Raw genomic sequence first — 20,809 nt, 5'->3', positions numbered from 1 at the left:
ATCTAGGTCAGATAATTTCTAAAAATACATGTTATTTTAATCCTGCTATGTAATGCAGATGTCTTGAGTCAGCACAAAAATGATTATATGCATTTTTAGAAATAATTACGTTGTTACTTTTTTTTTTTTATTTAACTAGTGAAGACGTTTAATATTGTATAAACACCTATGAAAAGCACTATATTCCAACATCTGAAATTTTACACAAACATAGACAAATATGTTGGTACTCCACCACAAAAGATTAAACAAAATAGCTTGAAATTGACTAAAGTAAGTGACCAATATTTATTCTTTATCTGACATAAAACTCAAGCTTTGATTTAGTAAAATATTTAAAATAATAACATAAAAATGTCATAGGCAAAAATTATGGCACCTTTAATCTATTATTTTGTTACACAACAGGCAATCACTGCAAACAATACATTTCTATGACCCTCAAACCTCCGCACCTGTAAATGGGAAGTTAGGCCCAGTCTTCTAGTGCAAACTGCTCCAGCTTTGTCTGGTCTAAAGGGGGCCCATGGTGATGATTTAAACCAGGATTCACACAAGGTCATTTTAGCTTAGCCCAATGTTTTGTTCTTGGCTATTCTTTGGTGCTTTTAGTTGTTTGTTATTCTTTTGAGGATCTATAATCTGTGACTGAGACAAACTTTTTGTGATATTGAACAATATATTAACCTCCACTCCAGAATTACTAAATTACTCCAGAATTAGTCTTAAAATGTCATATTTCCTGCAAGGAAACCCCATGCCAGGTGAAGCAAAACAGCCACAAAACATAAATCAAGCCCGCTCCATGTTTCACAGAAGGTATGGTGTTGTTTTTCATAGTTGTTGACTTGCCAAAAAGTTTTAGTTTTGTCTTATGTGTCCACAAGACAGTCTCCAAGAAACATTCTGGCTTGTCAATATGCATTATAGCAAATTACAGTCTGGCTTTTTTATGTTTTTTCAGCAGCAGAGTTCTCCTGGGTCTCCTTCCATTAAGCCCACTGTCACTTAAAGACATGGATGGTGCAATCAGATACTAATGGACTTTGACCTTGGAGTTCAGCTTGTATCTCCTTAGAAGTTCTCCTTGGCTTTTAGTTTATCTATTCCCACTATCTATATGCCCATTCTATGTCCCATCCCTTGCTTTTCCTGATCCAAATTCAGTGTGGAACACACAATGATACCAAACAGTAGAGTGACCACTTTTCTTTGTTTAAAGAGGCTGAAAGGCTGATTCAACAACCGCAGATGGATGGATAACATGGATGGATGGTGTAATAATAAAGATAAAGTTAACAGTTTCTTTGAAAACCCTAACCTAATCCAAATAAATATCTCTTCTAAGGTGTGTTTTTGAAACTTTGTATAATATACAAGTGTACATGGATACAATGGATCGGGTCCAGGATTCAAAACATTTGCTACTAAATATCAAATGACTTAGGAGAAATCAATCCAGGTTTGCTGGATCACCTAGCTTTACTGATAAAAAAGTGTATCCTCAGCAGCCTTGAAGAGCTTTAATAAATGGGGCCCAGTAAATCACTTCTCAGGAGGCATAAAAAACTCCTTTATATATTTTTTCCACATCTATAGATGTATAATTTAAGAGATGTGCTAATACCAAATGAAATGCTGTGAAGCACATACACTGAACCATTCCTTTATTATTTTTTTCTTGCTATCAATCCATATGACTTGTGAAATAGAAAGTACCAGCTCATAAGATTGTTAGGAGAATAATTCTGGGGGTAATGGAAAATGTAATTAGGAAAAAGAGCAGAAAAGATGACACATTCAGACTTGTGAGAAACAAAGCATAAAGGGAAAGGTGGAGCAATCACAGCCATTCAGTACTTCTGCTGGTCTCATGTCTGTAAAGTGAAATTTGATTGACTGATACAAATTACTGCAATTTGTGCCTTTCTCCGAAGGACAACTATGTTTGTTCATAAAGTGAACAATAAAATAGAATAATAAAACAATTCTTAAGAAAAAAAAGTTTTTATAGTTAAAAATAGATAGGTATTTCTTATATTAGAACACAAGGGACATACACAAAAAGACATATTCAAAGGAGTGATGAAGTGTTTCAGTGTAAATTTCTGCACGGCTTTTAATACTAGCATATACATGCATAACTAAGTGCATAAAGACTGCTTTCAGCTTGGCAGTGAATACAACTGTCACTCATGACTATGCAAGGTAATGTAAACAACAGGAGATGGGAGAACTACTGTGCTTTTTTTATTCCAAAACCTAATTTATATTGTGTGAAAAAGATACATTTGTGAAAACGGTATTGAAATCACTTTCTAATTTTTATTATATATTGTTAAAAACTTGCTGAACACGTAAAGTGCCCTAGTATGTTAAATCTACCTAAACTAAATGGTGTAAACACTGTCCAGAATACTTACCCTTCAAAAGCATTTACTTCCACAGTTATAAGACCAGCAAAGCTTAAAGACAAACCCCAAACTGTAAATAGGTTATACATTATAGCCATTTACAGCTCATCACTTCAGAGTTAAAATTAAATTATAGCCCTAACGCTGCATTTAAACAAAGCGTCTGGAGACCCCTTAGCTCTTGCTATCTAAAGCAGCGAGAACTCTCATTCATTCCATAAATAAGTTCTTGGGTAAGGGGGCAGTGGGCTGGCATCAGCTAACCAGTCTGCAGACCCTCCCTGTAAGTCTTAAAAAGTTTTTTAACATCTGTTACAGCTTACCATCTTATCCTTAGATCTAACAGCTGCATTACTTTTCTTCATTTTTTATTTTAATTATTTTCACCCAGTGATTCTGTCAGTAGAATATTTCCTGTCCTAGAATGACAACACTCACTAATATACTGTACCTATATAAAAGCACCATTATTTCCCTAAGACAGGCCTACAGAAACCTAGATAGTAAGAGTTATGCAGTCCTCAAAGTAAAACTAAAGTTCAACTCTTACAAGTGATTGAACAGGCAACAAGCCATTATTGCAGAAAGAGACAGGCAATGTCCCTTCTGCAATAATGTGTCTTACCTGTCATCCCAACACAGCCAATCAAGGTGGCCAAAGGTCATCTCCAGTAAGAAGAGAAGATGGCAGCACCCTGCAATGGAACGTGTATAGGTAATTCGTGCAGCTTTAGTTCCACAATAAAGGTAGTGCAAAACAGTTTATCTGCTAAAAAAAATGAATAACAGTTATCAGCTTACAAGATTTAAAGCAGATTCAATCATTTTTTTCCTCTAGATAAATATAACATAACTTTCCTTGCCCCAGCCTCAGGTTTACAAAGGAACAAGATAATCCTGTGGATCACAAGAAAGAAATGATAAGCAAGCTAAGATCCACATTGTGTGACTCCTTTTCTTCATAGCCAATATTAGGCCTTTCAGCAATTTGTGCCAAAATAGTTCTTCCCCATCAGCACCACACTCATCCGTGGGTCTTGGATGTCCATGGCCTTGTCAGGTTTACTACAAGCTTGTTCTTAAAATACTTTCAGTAGGTGTTAACCTTTGCATACCTAGGACAGCCCACAAGACTTGCCATTTTGGAAATATTCCAAGCCATTTGGAGCCATACCCACTGTCTAGCCATCATAATGTGTCCCTCCTCAGTCATGCAAATCCTTAAACTTACTAATTTTTCCTGCTTTAACTTATCGGCCTTAAGAACTGTCTATTTATGTGCTGCTTTATATGACCTATCCATTAGCAGATAACATTGTAACAAGATAATCAATATAGTGTACTTCACCTATTAGCAATTTTGAAGTTTTGGCTTGTCAATATATATATATACCGTATAAACAAATAAGTCTACATTTCTGTAGAATCTCATCCTTGCTGAGCAAAAGGCAGGTAGTGCAGACTAAGGCTGTATAACATGCTTCAAAACAAATTTCCTTCAGTGCTGCTAGCAGTGACATTAAGACTTGAGGCTACACCTTAGTCAGCACAGAAAACAAGCAGCTAGGCACACAGCGGGGAAGAAATAGGTTACATGGTAACGTTTCAGAGGGAATGGATCAAGTACAGCATGGCTAAAGAACAGGAAGGTGAGAACCCAAGTCTCCACAAAGGGATTTTAGAGATCAGCTCCCCCACACAATAAAAAGATATGTCCGATAGCTTTTACGCAGAAGGATGAAGGATACCAGCACAGCCATGTGTGGGGCAGAGGAGAGTATCTGGCTGTGCAGCTCACCTTCCTACTCCCCAGGAAGTACAGGAATATTCTATAAGGCAAAGTGTGCAAACCCATGGGAACTTCAATTTATGTTCTCATTTATGATCCGAAACCTGATTTGTTAACTGAAAACTGAATTTCTGTTTGCACTGATTTGTTCAATGAAATGTTTGTTAAGGGAAAAGTTGATTATAAATCTATATCAGTGTTGGCACCATGATCAAGATATATACAATAAATATAGTTTATATATTCCTAGTGACCACTTTTTCAAACTACTATTGTAGTTATTTTCTTTAGTTTTCACATGCTTGTCCATATGGTTATGGACTGTCTGCAGAGATCTTCAACCTTTTACTAACATTTCATATAAACTTTACCATATAATTGCAATTTGAAACACATGCTTTTAGCTTGGGGACCCCAGATGCTGTTCCCTGAGATGTCTCTGGGGTTTGTCCCAACATTGATGGACATGTAAGGCTGAGTATACCTAGTTTATTAGAGGTAGTATCATTACCTGCTGACTTCATGTAAGCTGAGTCCAGAACTGGGTGATGTATTGGTAAGCCACTATTTTTTCTTTTAAGCAATCACTAATCCTCAAAAGTATATGTCTAGGTTACAAAATTTACTTACAAACTAGACTACTACAATGTGCTAATATCTTGGCCTGGTGAGAACAAAACAATACCCGCTGATGTGCCCGAAACGCAGCTCTTAAAGCTTGTCATTTTTTTTTTTTGTGGACTGGGTGGTGTCAGCCGTGGTCAGTTTTCTTTAGCTAAACTACTCAAACAATCCCTATGCTATTCTCACCAGCACAGCTAATGTGTCGTAACCTGTTGTACAAAGAAATCCCAAGTGTGCACAGGACAGCTCAGAATTTTTGAAAGGATCAAAAGGTATTATGGAGCAGTACCTCACCTAAATCAGTACCTAAAAAGTACCTTTAAACTTTCCATTGCTCTCTCTGTTTAGTATTGGGTTAGTATTTTTTTAATTACTTTTACCCTATACTGTGTAATACCTCTTTTTAGCTCTATTATAGGGCCTACCTTCAGGAGCCAGGGGAAGAGGTCCAAAATCTCTGCCAGTCTCTGAATAGTGACCAATCAGAGGTTGGGGGTATGACAGTCCAGGAAAGACAGGTATGATCTCTCTACTGGCCTCTACAGTGCCATACATTGTCCTCACACTTTACATATATGCTGTAATTTATCAATCGATATACTGACATCATCACAATCCTCTCTAATGTGTTAACAGAAGAAGACTATTTAGAAGTATGCTGCGGAGGAAAACCCAATAATCTTTATGACCTCTGGGGTAAACTTCACTGGGGGCAAGTCCCCAGCAATCATAGATTTTTTCTACCACTTCCTGAGCATGTGCAGGACAATTTTTGGTTCCTTTCCTTTTTTTACACAGCTTACTGTGTCTGTCAGTAAACCTGCAGATAAAGATATATTTTAACCTGAAGCATCCCCTGTACCTTCATCTTTGCCCCTGCTTTTTCTGACAGCTTTCTTTGTGTCTGCCACCACTTCTCCTTCCAATCAGTCAGTCTCACTGCAACATGCCCGTAAGTAACATGCCCGTACATAATATGCCCGTAAGTAACATGCCCCTCCAATAACATTTAATGTGGTAGCGACAAAAAAATGGGTGTAGGAGGAAACATTTGATGGTAGAACAACACTAATACACACCCAGTCACTGGCAAAAATATGGGTAAAATTCCATCACTTCCATCTGACGTATCACCTTCCTTAGCTCAGAGGGGATAAATGCACAACTAAACCTTTACTTTAAAAAACAGCGATCAGACCTTTATTGCAAAAGGGCCAGGGGATGTCCCGTATGGAATAAAATAGCCTTACCTGTCTGTTCGCAAGTTTTTTAAATACACTAACCAGTCCCTGTTCAGATGCGGGAGCCTCCAACTTTTTCTTCTTTACCAGGTTCCGATCTTCAGTCATCTTGATTGGCCAGGCTGGGATGACATAACATGCATTCATGCACTCAACAGCCCAATACTCAGTACATCCCAGCATCATCTGTCCTTTCTGCAGCAATAATGAACCTGCTTGATGGCATTTTTATTTAGTTCCACTTTAACAAGAACGTTTGATATAAGTGTGATACATAAGTGTGATACAAGTTTAGTTCTGCTTTAAATACACAATTTGTAGATACACCACTAGAGGGAGCTCTGTATTTGCTCAGCCTCATTAATTTCCCTGCTTTAGAACTGCTGAGATAAAATCATCCTCATAGACTAAGAAATAGGCATGGAGAGGAGCAACAAATCACAACCTTTTGTGTGATGCAGAAATGCCAGGAAGATGAACCAAACTGTTGGTAATTAACAAATAAGCAAACTTTTTATGTACATATGAGATTGCATGACTGGTAGCACATTTTTCATATTGCTGATGTAATTTTCCAAAAATAAAAAACTGTAAGAATACATACTTTCTTTATTAATCATAACCTCATATATTTTCAGATAAATTGACAGATCTCAATCTGATCCCCCATTAAACTCAAGAAGAATATTTTCCACATGTAGAATTATCCTAATCAATCTGCCCTGAGATTTCCAGGTATGGATCACATGATTGTTGGCTTCTCTACTCAAGAACTATGCAAAACATATAAAATTATTTGACTAATACCATCCACACTTGGGTTCATAAAGTCTCATATTACTTTCTCTTGTAAATCACTATGCTGGCCACCAAAGTTTTTATTATATTACAGCAAACCAAACCAGTCTGGTTCTTTCTCCTTATTATTATCATCCCCCTTGCTTTTAGTTCACTAACTGCAAACACAGCATGTAGATGATGCTGCCTATTGGTTTAGATGTACTCAAAGTTCAAAATCACATGGAAATTTTTGGTCTTCCACTAGATCACAATTCAAATTTGAAAATGAATTAAGGACTGATAAAGGAACAAAAGTACTACCTTCAGGAGAAAGTTATTCTTTAGACCAAAGGAACTTTACTTTTCATGTCTTCTCATTGGACCATGATGCTGATGGTATTAAAATGCTTAAGAAAACCAAACATAGCCTCCCTTTAATCGTCCTCCCTCATTGGCTCAAGCTGCTGATGATACTGAACTGCTATGGTACTGCTGAACATGTCAATGAAACTACATCTTGGTCCTTGAGAATGACCTGCCTTCTTGCAAGGCAATAGTCTGTCTATGCAGACCAAACTGCTGATATGCCTGATTCACCTCTGATCAACACTGTGTTCCCTAAAGCAAATTTCTTATTCTAACACATTGGGATTTAAAATGGTTAAACACACTCTCTAATGTGACATGTTCAGACAATAAGTAATATATACTCAAGAAAATCAGAGGTAAGTTAGGTGTATCAGTTGGTCCAGCAGGTTTTTAAGTTCCCTTATTACACTATAACACTAACATACAAATACCACAAAGAAAGGAGGATACTTTGGCACCATGAAGAAAAGCCGTGCCCAATCTTTTTTTAACTGAGGGCCACTGTTGACATTGGGATAAAACTCGCCGGGCCACAATGCAAACAATCATTAAAGACGTTTAAAACTAGAATAGTTTTATTTTAAATGAAATTAAATTGAAATGTTTCTAGTTACCATAACCTACATGCCCCAAGAGATGATATATCAAAAATCTCTGCAATGGATACATCCAGAGAAATGTAATTCATGTGACTGATAACCAAGGCGTCCATGTTCATACTACTACATATTCAGGTCCCTACATCTCCCCATTCCTGAGAAATTAGGGTTCACAAGAGGTAAGTGGCCAGATATGTGTGACAGGGTAGCACGGCTTGACAGGTATAGTTTTTCTTATCTTTTGATGGCACTGCAGCAATAACATTTTAAGGGGAGTTATCCACAAGAGTCCCCACCTATCCTACATTTACCTACAGCTCACCTTTTAGGAAAAATTGGGATTCAAAGAACATAAGCGTACATTTATATGTGACAGGACACCATGGTATGTTAGGAGGTATAACAATTTAATGAAAGGCGAGGGTTAGTCACAAGAGTCCTCCACTTATCCTATATTTCCCTTCCTCTACTGTTAAAATGAAATTAGAAGGTAAGTGGCCAGCTATGTGTGTCAGGGAGTAATGGGTTAGTTATGTGACACGGTAGCATTATATGATGGTTATATCATTTTAATAGGGAAGGGGGGGACAAAATGCATTTCCTACTGGCTCCCACATTTCAAGTTGCCAACATCGCTCTGTTCCAGAGAAATTGAGTGTCACAGAATGTAAGTGGCCAGCTATGTGTACGAGGCACCCCAGCAGCAGCTCAGTCTGTCTGCATATCTGACTCCAGGTGGCAGTGATCCGTACTGAGGATCTCCCCCTAGGCAGGGTTCTATGGCATGAGGAAGGGGTAACCACAACCTCACGGCCAGTCTGAATGCAGTCTTGAAGTTTTATGAATGAGCAAGTATACATTTAGGACAGCACAGAGCCAATTGGCAGTACCCTAATGATCCTTTTCAATGAAGTTGCCCCTGGGCCACTCAATTTGGGGACCCTGGTCCTGAAACAGCTCCCTTAATATGAAAATATCCATGATTGTTGATAGGATTGTATGCGTGTGACCCTGTATCTGGCAACTTGTTATGTTAAGTACGCTGAAATTTGGTTTAGTATGAGCTCTTATGGTCCCGTGTACCCTGAAAATATCACATTTCTATAACACTCAGTGTGAGAGATATGAAGGTTTATATATGGGGATAATGACAGCTGCATGGACACAGACACAGCTCTCATGCTGCTGCACGATTATCTCACAGAAAAAGGTTGGTGGGGAGCAGCTCCCTCTGCTGGTAGTTCGATCTCATAGAGGAACATAGGAGATGCGCAACCCATCCCCTGCAAGACAACAAGAGAAGAGGGAATGAGGATTGGGCCGGATCTGTCAGCTGCCTCTTGCGGGTTGTAGGTTGGGCACCCTTGATGTGGAATAATGATGAAATACAGAGCTATTTCCTCACCAGAAACCAAATAAATATAATAATGTTGTTCTGGAATGGTTAGACCTCATGCTTTTAGTTTCAAGAATAATGTTTCTTGTTCTCATAATGCAATATAATTCTTGTGCGATTTATATGTGTTGTCTGCGGTTGCATCCCATGAGGTAGTGAGATTGCTACAATGATTAATCACTGTTTCTTAATCAGCCTGCAATCTCCAAAAACATTATAAGCAAGCCAACATTCTCGCTTGATGTCCCAAGACTGCATACTACTTTTAGAATCTTTTTTTTTTTAAAAAAATAAAACATTTTCATTAGATGTTCTGGATGACCAGATGCACATTAATAAAACATCATTTCAGTGGTTTAAATAATGACCAAACATAGCAAGCTAAACCCACGCAATCTGTTTTTAATTCCCAAGAACTTATTAATAAGTGTGCAAACACATCCAGGTAATAAAATAAAAGAATTCTTTTAGTACCTTTTATGTTAAAATCTGACTTTCTCAGTACTAGACTAAGATTTCTGTTGAGGTGGACACTTTTTTCATGGGTACATAAGCCTAAACCTGTATTTTAAAAGAATTTTAACACTGAGATGTTTTTCACAGCTACCAGTCAGATTCAAACTTGGATGTGGTTGGTGAGACAGTAAGGAAAGAGAAAGAGCCCTGGCTGTTTTTTCTATCATTTTCCTGATGTGTATATTTCTTTCATACTAGTTTTGGATACACAGATCAGAAGACTCACCTAGAAACCTAAAGCTAGGAAATCAAACAAACGTTTTGCACAGGTATTCTGTATTGTGACTGTAAAGCACCAATTGATATTAGACTTACTGAACTCCATAAGTTGAGGGGAAACAGTGAAACAAACATCACAAAAATTATACACTAGTGCAGTGTTTGTGGACTTTTTAAATATAGAGGAACCTTTGAAATAACTTTCAGGTCTTCCGGGAACCCCATGCTATAATTACTATATCCACAGCTCACAAAGCATTGGCTTAATGATGATTGGGAACAATGCCTCCTACATTACTGTCAGTTAGGAAGGCTTCCACCCTTAGCGATGGCCAAAAAGATCATTAATGTCAGTGGTACCTGATCCAGGAGTAACAAACTGCTCTTCGCTCAGGGAACCCCTAGCATATTGTGGAGGAACCCTGGTTGAGAAACACTGCACTAGTGAATCTCAAACTGTATTGTACAAGATGGTCCCAGCTCTCTGGTCTTTAGTAATTTGCTGCTGAAAGTAGAGATATCATCAATTCTGTGGCAGCAAGCACAATGCCATAGCTTACCCCAGCCCTGACAGTAAAGACCAACTTTAGTTTGGGTTATAAGTGATAAATGTACAAATATAATAGTACAAAACAAACAAGGAAACACCTAAATATACAGACCTAAATATACAACAGGCAGAAAAAAAGTAAAAAGAAGGAAATACTAGCATCACAGTTGACACCTATGAAATGTTAAGTGGGAGGTGTGGGTTACAGCAATTAAACACATGCAAATATGTGAAGATCTGGAAAAGCTAGAGCTGGCGCTACAAAAATAAATGTTTATTGCAGCAAAACTAGGAACTGGAAAACCCCTTACCATTAAAGAGTACAATGTTTACCTATTCTGGAAAATATTAATTTTCTTTCTATTGTTAACAATTATATAAATTCAGGTTTGCTTTTCTGTTAGTAAAAAAAAACTAGAAAAGTAAGTACACAATGGGGAAAAAAACAATTATAAAGGAAAAAAAGCTCTGTCGTAGCAAACACATGACCAATGCCTAGGCATTTTGGTCACATGGTCTCAATGTAAAGAGGAACAGTCAACCTAAACCTGAACAGCCAATCCTTCCCTACAACAGAAAACAGCTGGCTAAATGTGTAACCTTTTTCTAAGGTGCTCAGAACTAAATCTACAGCAGCATTTAAAAAAGAGAACATTTTAGCAATTTAAAGTGGTTCTGTCACTTAAAAAATAAAGCTCCTTGTAGTAATACACAGTAGGGGCCAAGAGGAGTCTGCACATATCTGCAGCACCATTCATAAAACTTCTCACTTCCTAGTCATGTGAAAACTTGCATGGCACCTCATTCTTACTGACCCATCCTTATAACAGGATGCCCCAGAGGAAATTTGCGTGGGGCCCAGACAAACTTTATTACACGAAAGTGTCAAGCTTTGCTGGTCTGCATTGGCTCAACGTCCAGCCAAGCAGAAAGCTTTTTCCTTGTACACAAAGAAAACAGAAAAGCAGTTTGTAACAAAAAAAAATAGTACAGCAATTGATTATAAAGCGTTTAGTAACTCATACAGGAGTTGTATACTATACAATAAAAGAGCCAAAAATAAAACTTTTGTCTTAATGCAAGTCAGAATATTATAAGTGTATTTTATATACTAGAACATGTGCTTGAACTTAGATTTAAAGTTGCCACCATACTACTACCATATTACAGCATGTGGCCAAATTATAAGTAAAATAAGAACACATATCTTTAAATGCAGCTAGTTTAAATACATATTTGTCTTCATATTAGCTTTGTATAATCTCTTGCACAACACTTTAGGATGAGGGAGGGTTGACACTCCATTGTGGTTTCTCTTGCTCCTCACAGTTTTATAAGTGTAGCACAAAAACCTTCCTACAGGATAGGAAATTTCAATGGTAACCTTGGTGTGCTGCTACTTATTTGTCAAGTGACAGATTGGGGCAGCCCTGGAACAAACTCTACCAGATAAAGCTGAACCTGACAGACAGATTGCTACTGCTGCTGAATAAAATAGCCTGAGCAGTGTTTCCATCAATCTTTGATAATACCCCTATACTAGCACAAAGACTTCTGTGATCCCCGGGGTACTTAGAGTCCAGTGCAAGGTCTGTGACATATACCCTCCCTCTCAGATTCCATGTTTGATTTGTGGTGTGTATTTAAAGGATTTATTGCAGTTAGGATTTACATAAGTCCCTTTGTTCCAGGGCGAGCAATGGTTGTATTACAAACTAACCGTACATGCAGGGAAAAGTGCTAAAATTCACGTATAACTATTGTAGCATGTACAGGATCAATTTTAGCTGGGGTGGGTGTTTTGGTGCTGGTGTAAAGCAGCTTTACACATTGGACCTGATTTTATTAAAGCTTTTCAAGGCTGCAGAGGATACACTTTCATTAGTGAAGCTAGGTGATCCAGCAAACCTGGAATAGATCTGGTTCAGGATTGAAACATTTGCTAACAAATAGCAAATTACCTAATAAATCCATTCCAGATTTGCTGGATCACCCAGCTTCACTGATGCAGTTGTATCCTTTACAGCCTTGGAGAGCTTTAATAACCCATTATTTACCCATTCAGTAAAAAAAAATCTATTTCCAAAATCTATAAATGCTAATAAATTAAAAAAAACCATATCAGAAAAGCAAAAGCAAGTTTAGTTAATGATATAATAGAGAGAGCAGAAAGATAGCAAAATAGGTAGAATACCCTAAAGCCATGATGGAAGATTTACTTTTAACTCAACTATGGAGACTCTAGAAATGTAATAATGGCACAAGGTACACAATCCACAATGTATGTACACCTTGAATATACAGAGATGTGAATATAAAAAAAAGAATTAACACCATATTAACACTATTAGCACTTTGTAGAAACGTTAGTCCAAGGAATAATAAAAGGAAACACCATAGCTAACTTGAATTGTGCAGTTTATAACAAGGCTTCATAGATATTCTGCAAGACTGACCCACTTTAGGTGTCATGAGCTATTGCCAGATATCATAAATAGCCCCAAAACTAGCTACTTCTGCATATGTTAAGTCACAAACTCAAGTGACAGCGGTACCTATGAGTATACTTTCCCATCAAACTACAGCTCCTGCGGGCAGTTTTACCACCCTGAATATTAATAGTTAAATAATCTTTACAAGGAAATAGATGTTGAAGATACAGAGAAGAGAGTTTAAAAAGAAAACAAATCAATGGCTATATCTAATCTACCCTAAATCAGTCTTTTGTAAGTGGTAGATAGAATAGAGAGCAGTTGGAATCACCTAAAAGTTTTAACTTCTGTCCACGGTCATCAGGTCAGAAAGTAATGGGAAATCTGTCGTCAACAGAGAAATCTCTCAAAAGGAACAGATATACTGGTGTCAACACAAGTGGAAGATTTACCTATGCCACCTTTAGGGTCCCCAGCACAGAAACTAAAGTAATGCTTACACATTGTGACCTATGTCTGCCCTATTTGCTCTTGAAGAAGCAGACATTATGGTCTGCGAAATGCGTTTAGCCTGTAGTTTATTAATAGGCACTATTGTTTTGTGTTAATGTTTTTTCTTTTCTTTTTTGTATATGAATTGAATTAAAGATGTTTATTGTTTTGTTATTAGCAAGTTATTTGTATGCCTCTAAAGTCCCTAGTATTTTTGCATACCTGATAGACCAAGGCTTTAAGGTGCACATAAATCAGACAGAATCAACATGCAAGAAATATTAGGTATTTGTTCAAGTTTACTAATGCTAAAATTAACTACAAATTACCTTTAAATGCTACATGCACTTTATGTCTCTTTATTTCACCGCTATATTAGAATTTAGTATTTATATTCTGTTTTAAAAATAAGGGAACAGCTGCAGTTTTGTTTCTAACCTCATATAAATATAGGTTACCTGACAAAGGTAATTTAAATTGCAAATTGTATCTAATCTAATTTACTGTGTGAGTGATTGAAGAGTAGCTACATCATGGCTGTCAAAACTACACAATAACAAATCCCACGCATTTGGCACCATAATGTCTACTGAAATATTTCAGCATTGTATCATATACAAGATAAAAGAAAGAAAAGATTCTAACCACTTTGTCCTCCTTTGGGAAAGCATCCAAGGAAGCAGAAAAGGAGAAAAAAATAATAAAATAAATGGTAAGCAGGTAATAACAAGAAGTTTAGAAAAGGTTACAGGTTAAAGTAAAGGATTTACAGAAAGCTAGTTTTTTTCCTTTGTTAAAGATGTTGCGCTTTAAATGGAGTGTGGCTCTTGCATCACAGTTTTCTGCAAAATAATAATGAGGTACTCACCACCTTTCCAACATAAGGATACACTTTGTCTTAAACATCTGCTGAGGTGGGTGTCTGTTTCAGATATTATTTTTTTCTACTACTAAATACTAGATACTAAAGGCCTGATGCAGTAAAATTTATTTGGTGAGATGTTCCATTTCCAGAGTAATTTCAATCAGAATACGGTGCCCTGAAACGCATGGCTTTGTTGTGCATTAATATATGTGTTCAACAGTGTTAAAATAAATCACACTCCATCAACCATCACAGGATAGTGTGAATGGCCCTTTAGCAATTGTTTTCACATGTGACTTTAGTTCATTACTTATGCAGCAAGATAATTTACCTAATTTTTATTAAACCTTTTTGAAAGTTTTTTGTTTCAAATCTCAATTTAACAAATACATAACTTAGTATAGGGTGCTTCCCTGTGTAGACCATACCAGGCACTCTAATAAGAAAGTCCAGCACTATGTCTGAGCACAGTGACTGCTGCTCCAGAGAAAGTCATTCAGGTGTGTGTGATTTTATATAACCTAATATGCTGCTAATAGGTTGTATTCACAACTTTAACCATTAACAGAATAGTGTAAGAAAGGTGGCTCTGTTGCTTGGTGCTTACCACCTACTACGTGCTAATATAAAATACATAATATTAGGCTATATTTTATTTTTACCTTATCAAAAAGAAAATAGTATGCTTTTTTAAATAAACTTTAAAAAAAATATGGAAACATTAATTTGAACATTTTTAGAATACCACCCTAACACAACAGCCATGTGAGTTGGAAGGCCAAAGTTTCATCCTGATTTGAGCCCATAAAACCTTCAGCATCAAGAACAATGGAATTCTTAATGTGAATTTCACCAAGGTCTTTATAAGCACCCATTTCTTTTTCACCTTCTATGCTCACGAGGAGTGTTGATAATATGTGCAACCAACCTGCCTCTAGCACAACTATAGAATCATGTTAAGCATAAAAAGAGACAACTCCCGAATAAACTCCACTTTTTTATTGTTATTATATTATAATTTTATAAAGTGTACTTACATTGTTTGACCGAAGCGAAACACGACCTCCACATCGGGCACAAAATTTTGTTCGGCAGTAAGAGCATAAATGTCCGCAGCCATCTGCAAACTTTGTTTTGTGGCAGATACCACACGTTGGAGCGTCATCCTTGTGATCCCCAGGATACCGACGTGTGTCCTCCCCTATTTTTCTGATTTGTTCTTTGTAGCTCTCAAATTGCTGATGTAGCCTCCTATGCAGGAAAGAACATAAATCAACAGAAAATCTGTTAACTACCCACAATAATAAAAACACAAAGAAACACAGAAACATCATCTGACACTAGAAGTGCAAAACATAAATAAATATCATAGATATGTGTTGATAAATAAACAATAACAGCTACCTTTTAACTTGCCAAAACAGATCTGCTTTCTCAAAAAGTACACTACGTTACTATGTACATGGTGTTTTAGTTTTACCCAACTGCACCTATATTTCCAACTGGATCACTTGGGCGCACATTTTCTTGTACTCCACTTTGATTAGCATATTGGAGTAGCAATCTTTTTATATAGTTTTTATATCTTTTTCTATCTAGTCCTGTGATTTAAACACAACACAGCCCTGAGTGGTAATGGACCAGCTCCAAAGCAAATGAAAAGTTTAAACTTTGAAAGGTTAATTTCACAAGAATATTCAATGGTAGCAATGTATCACTGGAGATACCCCATCATCCCCTGTCAGTTCAAATTTACAGAATATCTTACTACCTTGTGGTTCTGCAGCATGTTATCCCCAAAAGCTATTACTGGCACCTATGTTGAAAATGTAACTGTGATGATCATATTTAAATGTATTTATGAACAATGCCATTGGTCTTAGGCAACTGGTTTGTTGTGAAGCTTCTCCCTTTCCTTGTCTTAGTTCTGCTGTATGGGAACTTTAAGAGGCTGATACCGAGTCAAATTCAGGTTCTTACACTACTTGCATGTTGTCAAATACTTTTGAAGATGAATTAAAGCATGCAGAGCTGTATTATATAATGTATATATTTTGGCCACAGGTTCCTAAGGTTTATCTGTCTGTTCTGAGTTTAGCCCCATGTACTGGGTCTTGTAGTGTATGGCATATTCCCTACAGAGCTGTGGAGTATGAACGGGCTTGTAGATTTTGCTGACTCCAGATACACATTAAATACTTCCAACTCCACAGCTCTGCTTCCCTAGTGTGTACACCTGTACTTTTTTTTGGTTTGTTTTTTTAAACAAAACAGTTTTTACTGAATGCATTTAGGGGAAAAAAAAATTTGTCAATGAGTTATGATCACAGAAAACATCAGTGAATATGGTTTGTGGCATTAAGGATGGCCACATACATGCAATGGTCAGGAAGAACAAGAAGCAGAAAAACATCTGCTGCTTTCTGTTACATTGTAAAAAAAAGTCAAACAACTGAGTGGACTGACTGTAAGGTAGAGTTAGCGTAGAGTTCAGGTACAGGAGTGAAATCACTGCTCAACTACACAACCCCTAAAGGCAATTGGTCCCCCCAAGTAGAAGTAGTCCCCAAACCACTACATCCACTGCCTCCAAGGGGGTATGGGAACAGACTATCTTGAGAGAACCTGGGTGATACAGCAAACTTCAAACAGGTCTGGTCCAGGATTGAAAACATCTGTCAACTAATAGCAAGTTATTTTTCAGAAATCTATTCCAGGTTTGATGGATCACCCAGGTTCTCCCAAATTAGTCTATCTTCTACAGTCTTGAAGAGCATTATTAAATCAGGCCCAAGGTCTCTATGGCTGCAAATTTACTCACTTCTCTATCCGTGTGGTAACTTTGATTCTATCGATTTCATGGATCTGTCTAATAAACAAAAGGCAAATGAGAAACATAAATGTGAATTTGGTATTTTCTTGCACCTTTTTTTTCTGCTCGGAACAGTCACACATTACTGACTAAACAAGGATCTGCTAGGAAATTATTATGTTGTAGCTTTGTTGATAAAAATTCTAGAGATATTTTTTTTTTTATCTGATTATGTTAAATTTTTTTAATTCTTTTATAAACTTATCCTATCATAACTCTACCAGTGCATAATATGAGAAATGCTGTGGTTGATTGTCATCTGTCGAGGTACACTAAAACCAGAAATACATCTAAATTCACTAATGATGGTAATATCCCACAGAATAAACTTATCTACAAGCTAGTCAAAAATGGTCCCTAGTGAAACAAGCTTCCCTATTTTATACCTATTACTGGTATTGATTTACTAGAGCAGAGGCCCACAAACTTTTTCGGCCACTAGGCCATTTATGGGGTGGGCATGAGCACACTAGGCCGTACTCTCTGAGTCCCGCCCTAATGGCTCCACCCCGACTAGGAACGCCCTCTAAAGGCAAATCCCTCTCCTCCATATGCATTGCAGAGGAGATGGATTTCCCTTTAGGGGGAAAAAATAATAACATTCGGTAAAACAGTTTAAAGTGACTTGGTGTCTAGGTAGTTAATATCCATAAACACAACCATTACCAAGAGACAAAAAATATAACACATAAGAAGCAGTTTGTTCCACTGCAACTTGCCAGGACAAGTTTCTTTCCATTCTCATGTAATTATTACAACTAATGACATGACAGAGCCTATAAGATAAATATTGGAATAATCATGTATTTCTTAGTGTAAATCGGTCATCCAGAGCGCACTGGACAATCTAATTTCATTTTTTAGGTATGAATTGAGTGTCAGCTAAGTGAGTGCTTACAAGTTAGCACTGCACCCTTACAGCGTTGTGGCCCTGAGTTTAATCAAACCAAGTAAAAAACAAGTAAAATTTACCTGTGAATGTGCAGCAAATATTATATAATAAAAAAGTATAAAGAGTGTTGTAATGCGTTATATATTCATGTATTAGCACAGTTAGGTAACTGTAATTTGACTTTTCTGACAGCAATCTGATATAGGAGTAAGATTATTTTTGTTATTATTGGGTTTCCAGTTGATGCAGGACGTTTATGACCAGAGGGTCCTAAATGAAAAAATTCTTCCTCCCAATAAAACTTCTCACCTAGTACCCTTCAGTGTTTTAAGTGAGTTAAATCTGTCCTAGAACGACTGTGCATTACAGTTTCTTGGAGAACTAGGCTATTTTATAGCTCCCATAGTCCTTTCACCTAGGCTAATAACAAAAGCTAAATGTAATGTAAACTTAACCTTGGCTTCATTAGCTAAATCACCTGAAAATAATTTTTCCTCTTTTATAAGAGAATATGTACCATCTGTGTTCTGGGGACTGCAGTTGTAGGTAGGTTGTATCTGCTACTGGCAGCTAAGCATTACATAGCTATCCTTCATTTAGGTAGAAAACATTTATATACATCAGATGTTAATGTCTTATGTTTTAGTCCTTTATGCATTTGACATTTTAATGTTGTAAGGTTGTAAATGGTATTACCTTATTTTTAACATGGCAATAATGCAACAATATTTAATGAAAAATGGGAAAAGGTAAGGATTTTCTTCTGAGTGTGCTATGCTAGAAACATTTGGAAGAATAGTATGTGAACTATTTTAGGAAGAACCGGTGTAAAGATATGGCCACAGAAATCAGGGAGGCTAAGACCTGATAATTGGATTATTGCTGTAAGGGTGCTTCCCTAAGATCTAGCCTAAAAGACAAGCCAGAAAAAAATTATTATAAAGACCAAGAATTAGCTGTGCAAATAAAAGTGACAGAAATTGGAATAGAAAGGAAGGCTTAAAATGAATGGTAGTGAAAATAGACAAAAGCAAATCATCTAAAAGACTGCAGAAATGGAGTATGGGATGAGGCTGGGTAAAAATATAATACCACTACAAGAAGACTCAATGAACCCATAGTGAAAGCCACCTCCCAATATATCTTTTGTATAGCTCAGCTAAATAACCCCAAGTGAATTACAGCTACAAATAGAAACACTGCGAAAAGCTTCTTCAATTGAGCTTTGTACATTCTTTGTAACAATGCCAGTCTGAATTGTCCTAGTGATTACTATAAATAAATATTTTATTTTTAAACACTTTGTTCTGCATTAGATTGTGATTCCACTGACTGGTATATCTGATGTGATGTTCCATATTCTAAAAGCATACACATAAATCACTACAGAAATAATAAGAGGATCATACTTCCTGTAATCTAAAAAATTCATGTACCATCAATGTAAAGCACAAAAGGATCAATAAAGATTAATGTTAAGTAGCAGAGACATAAATAATTAAGTTACAGAGCATTACATTTAAAGGTCTTGTAGTATCGTGTTTTAGTAACTGCTTTTGCTATAGCTGATATCTGCATGTTTTTAGGATGTGTGGTATTCCATTTCATTTGTTGGATTTGTTGGCGGATACCTGACATTAGCGAAAACAGAAATGTAACACTTCTTGTACTGTGTACATAACAAATAAAAATGTACTTTGGTGTACACTTATAAGGATGTTTTACCAGGCAAATGATAGTCACAGGTAAACAATACAGTCAAAAAATGACAAATCCATGCGTACCTTCCACATCACAAATATGTTGCCATATCCCTACATTTACATCCCTAGTTTATATTCCAATGTAGTGAAGGACAGTAAGTTGGACTTCGTAAGGCATTGGTAAACTGAAAACTACAAAAATAGTCTTTATTTATACATAGGGAACCAAAAAGATATTAAAATGTACACAATATACATGCTGTGGAGTGTCTCAAAGCTAAGGCTCAACGTGTTTCACGGACACTTTAGTCTGCTTATCAGGAGTGCAGCAAGACATATATGCCACAAGAGAAACCTCCTTGGAAACAATTCCAAAATACATGTGAGTCAAAAGTAATATACAAATATTTATATACAAAAGCTATGTACATAATGACCACTGATTTTTCATCTATACCTACCGTTGGTGCAAAGGGGATCTTAAACCAGATACCTGCTGTACTAAATGTACCAGCGAGCACACAAGGGGGGAAAGGCATCTAGAGAGCACGCAACCACCAAAAAAACTTTTCCCAAGAAAAGAGAAGCATAAAGCCCTTATGTCAGGTCTATATTTAGGATAAGGGAACATATTTCAGGGTCCAAAGTTTTATATATATATCAGGGTCTAATTTTCATAATGATGAATCCATACATATATCATCGATGGCTCCAATTTGGAGACCAAGTGCATTTAATATTCTTTGAAATCCAATAAAGGACTACTACAGAATATCCATAATGTATAAGAATAAGAATAGTGCTATGTAAAACCTAAATAGTAAATTTAATGGCAGAGAAAATCTAATATTGGGATTACAAAATAATTGATACTGACCTACACCCATAATAAGTGCAAATATCCTGTATGATAGGAGACAAACGGCTGACTGGTTGTCCCGCTGTTCCCCCGATATATGCACCAATGTCAGTGTCCCTCATGGATCTAAGGACCCCCTCTCCCCCCCACTCCCCCTTTTTGGCCCTCTCTCTTTTTATCTCCCTCTCTCTTTCACC

At 36.7% G+C, this 20,809-nt stretch overlaps 1 protein-coding gene across 1 annotated transcript in view; it reads right to left on the bottom strand.

Moving 5' to 3' along the window:
* RIMS1 (regulating synaptic membrane exocytosis 1) overlaps positions 1 to 20,809 on the bottom strand; it is a gene marked incomplete in the record, with an annotated part of 182,121 nt that overhangs the window by 131,412 nt on the left and 29,900 nt on the right. Inside the window, 1 exon segment of the mRNA XM_072408512.1 lies at positions 15,324 to 15,537. Coding sequence (XP_072264613.1) covers positions 15,324 to 15,537 — 214 coding nt within the window.

The sequence above is a fragment of the Pyxicephalus adspersus genome, chromosome 4 (assembly GCF_032062135.1).
Source record: "Pyxicephalus adspersus chromosome 4, UCB_Pads_2.0, whole genome shotgun sequence".
Lineage (NCBI taxonomy): Eukaryota > Metazoa > Chordata > Amphibia > Anura > Pyxicephalidae > Pyxicephalus > Pyxicephalus adspersus.
This window is presented reverse-complemented; position numbering and strand designations above follow the sequence as displayed.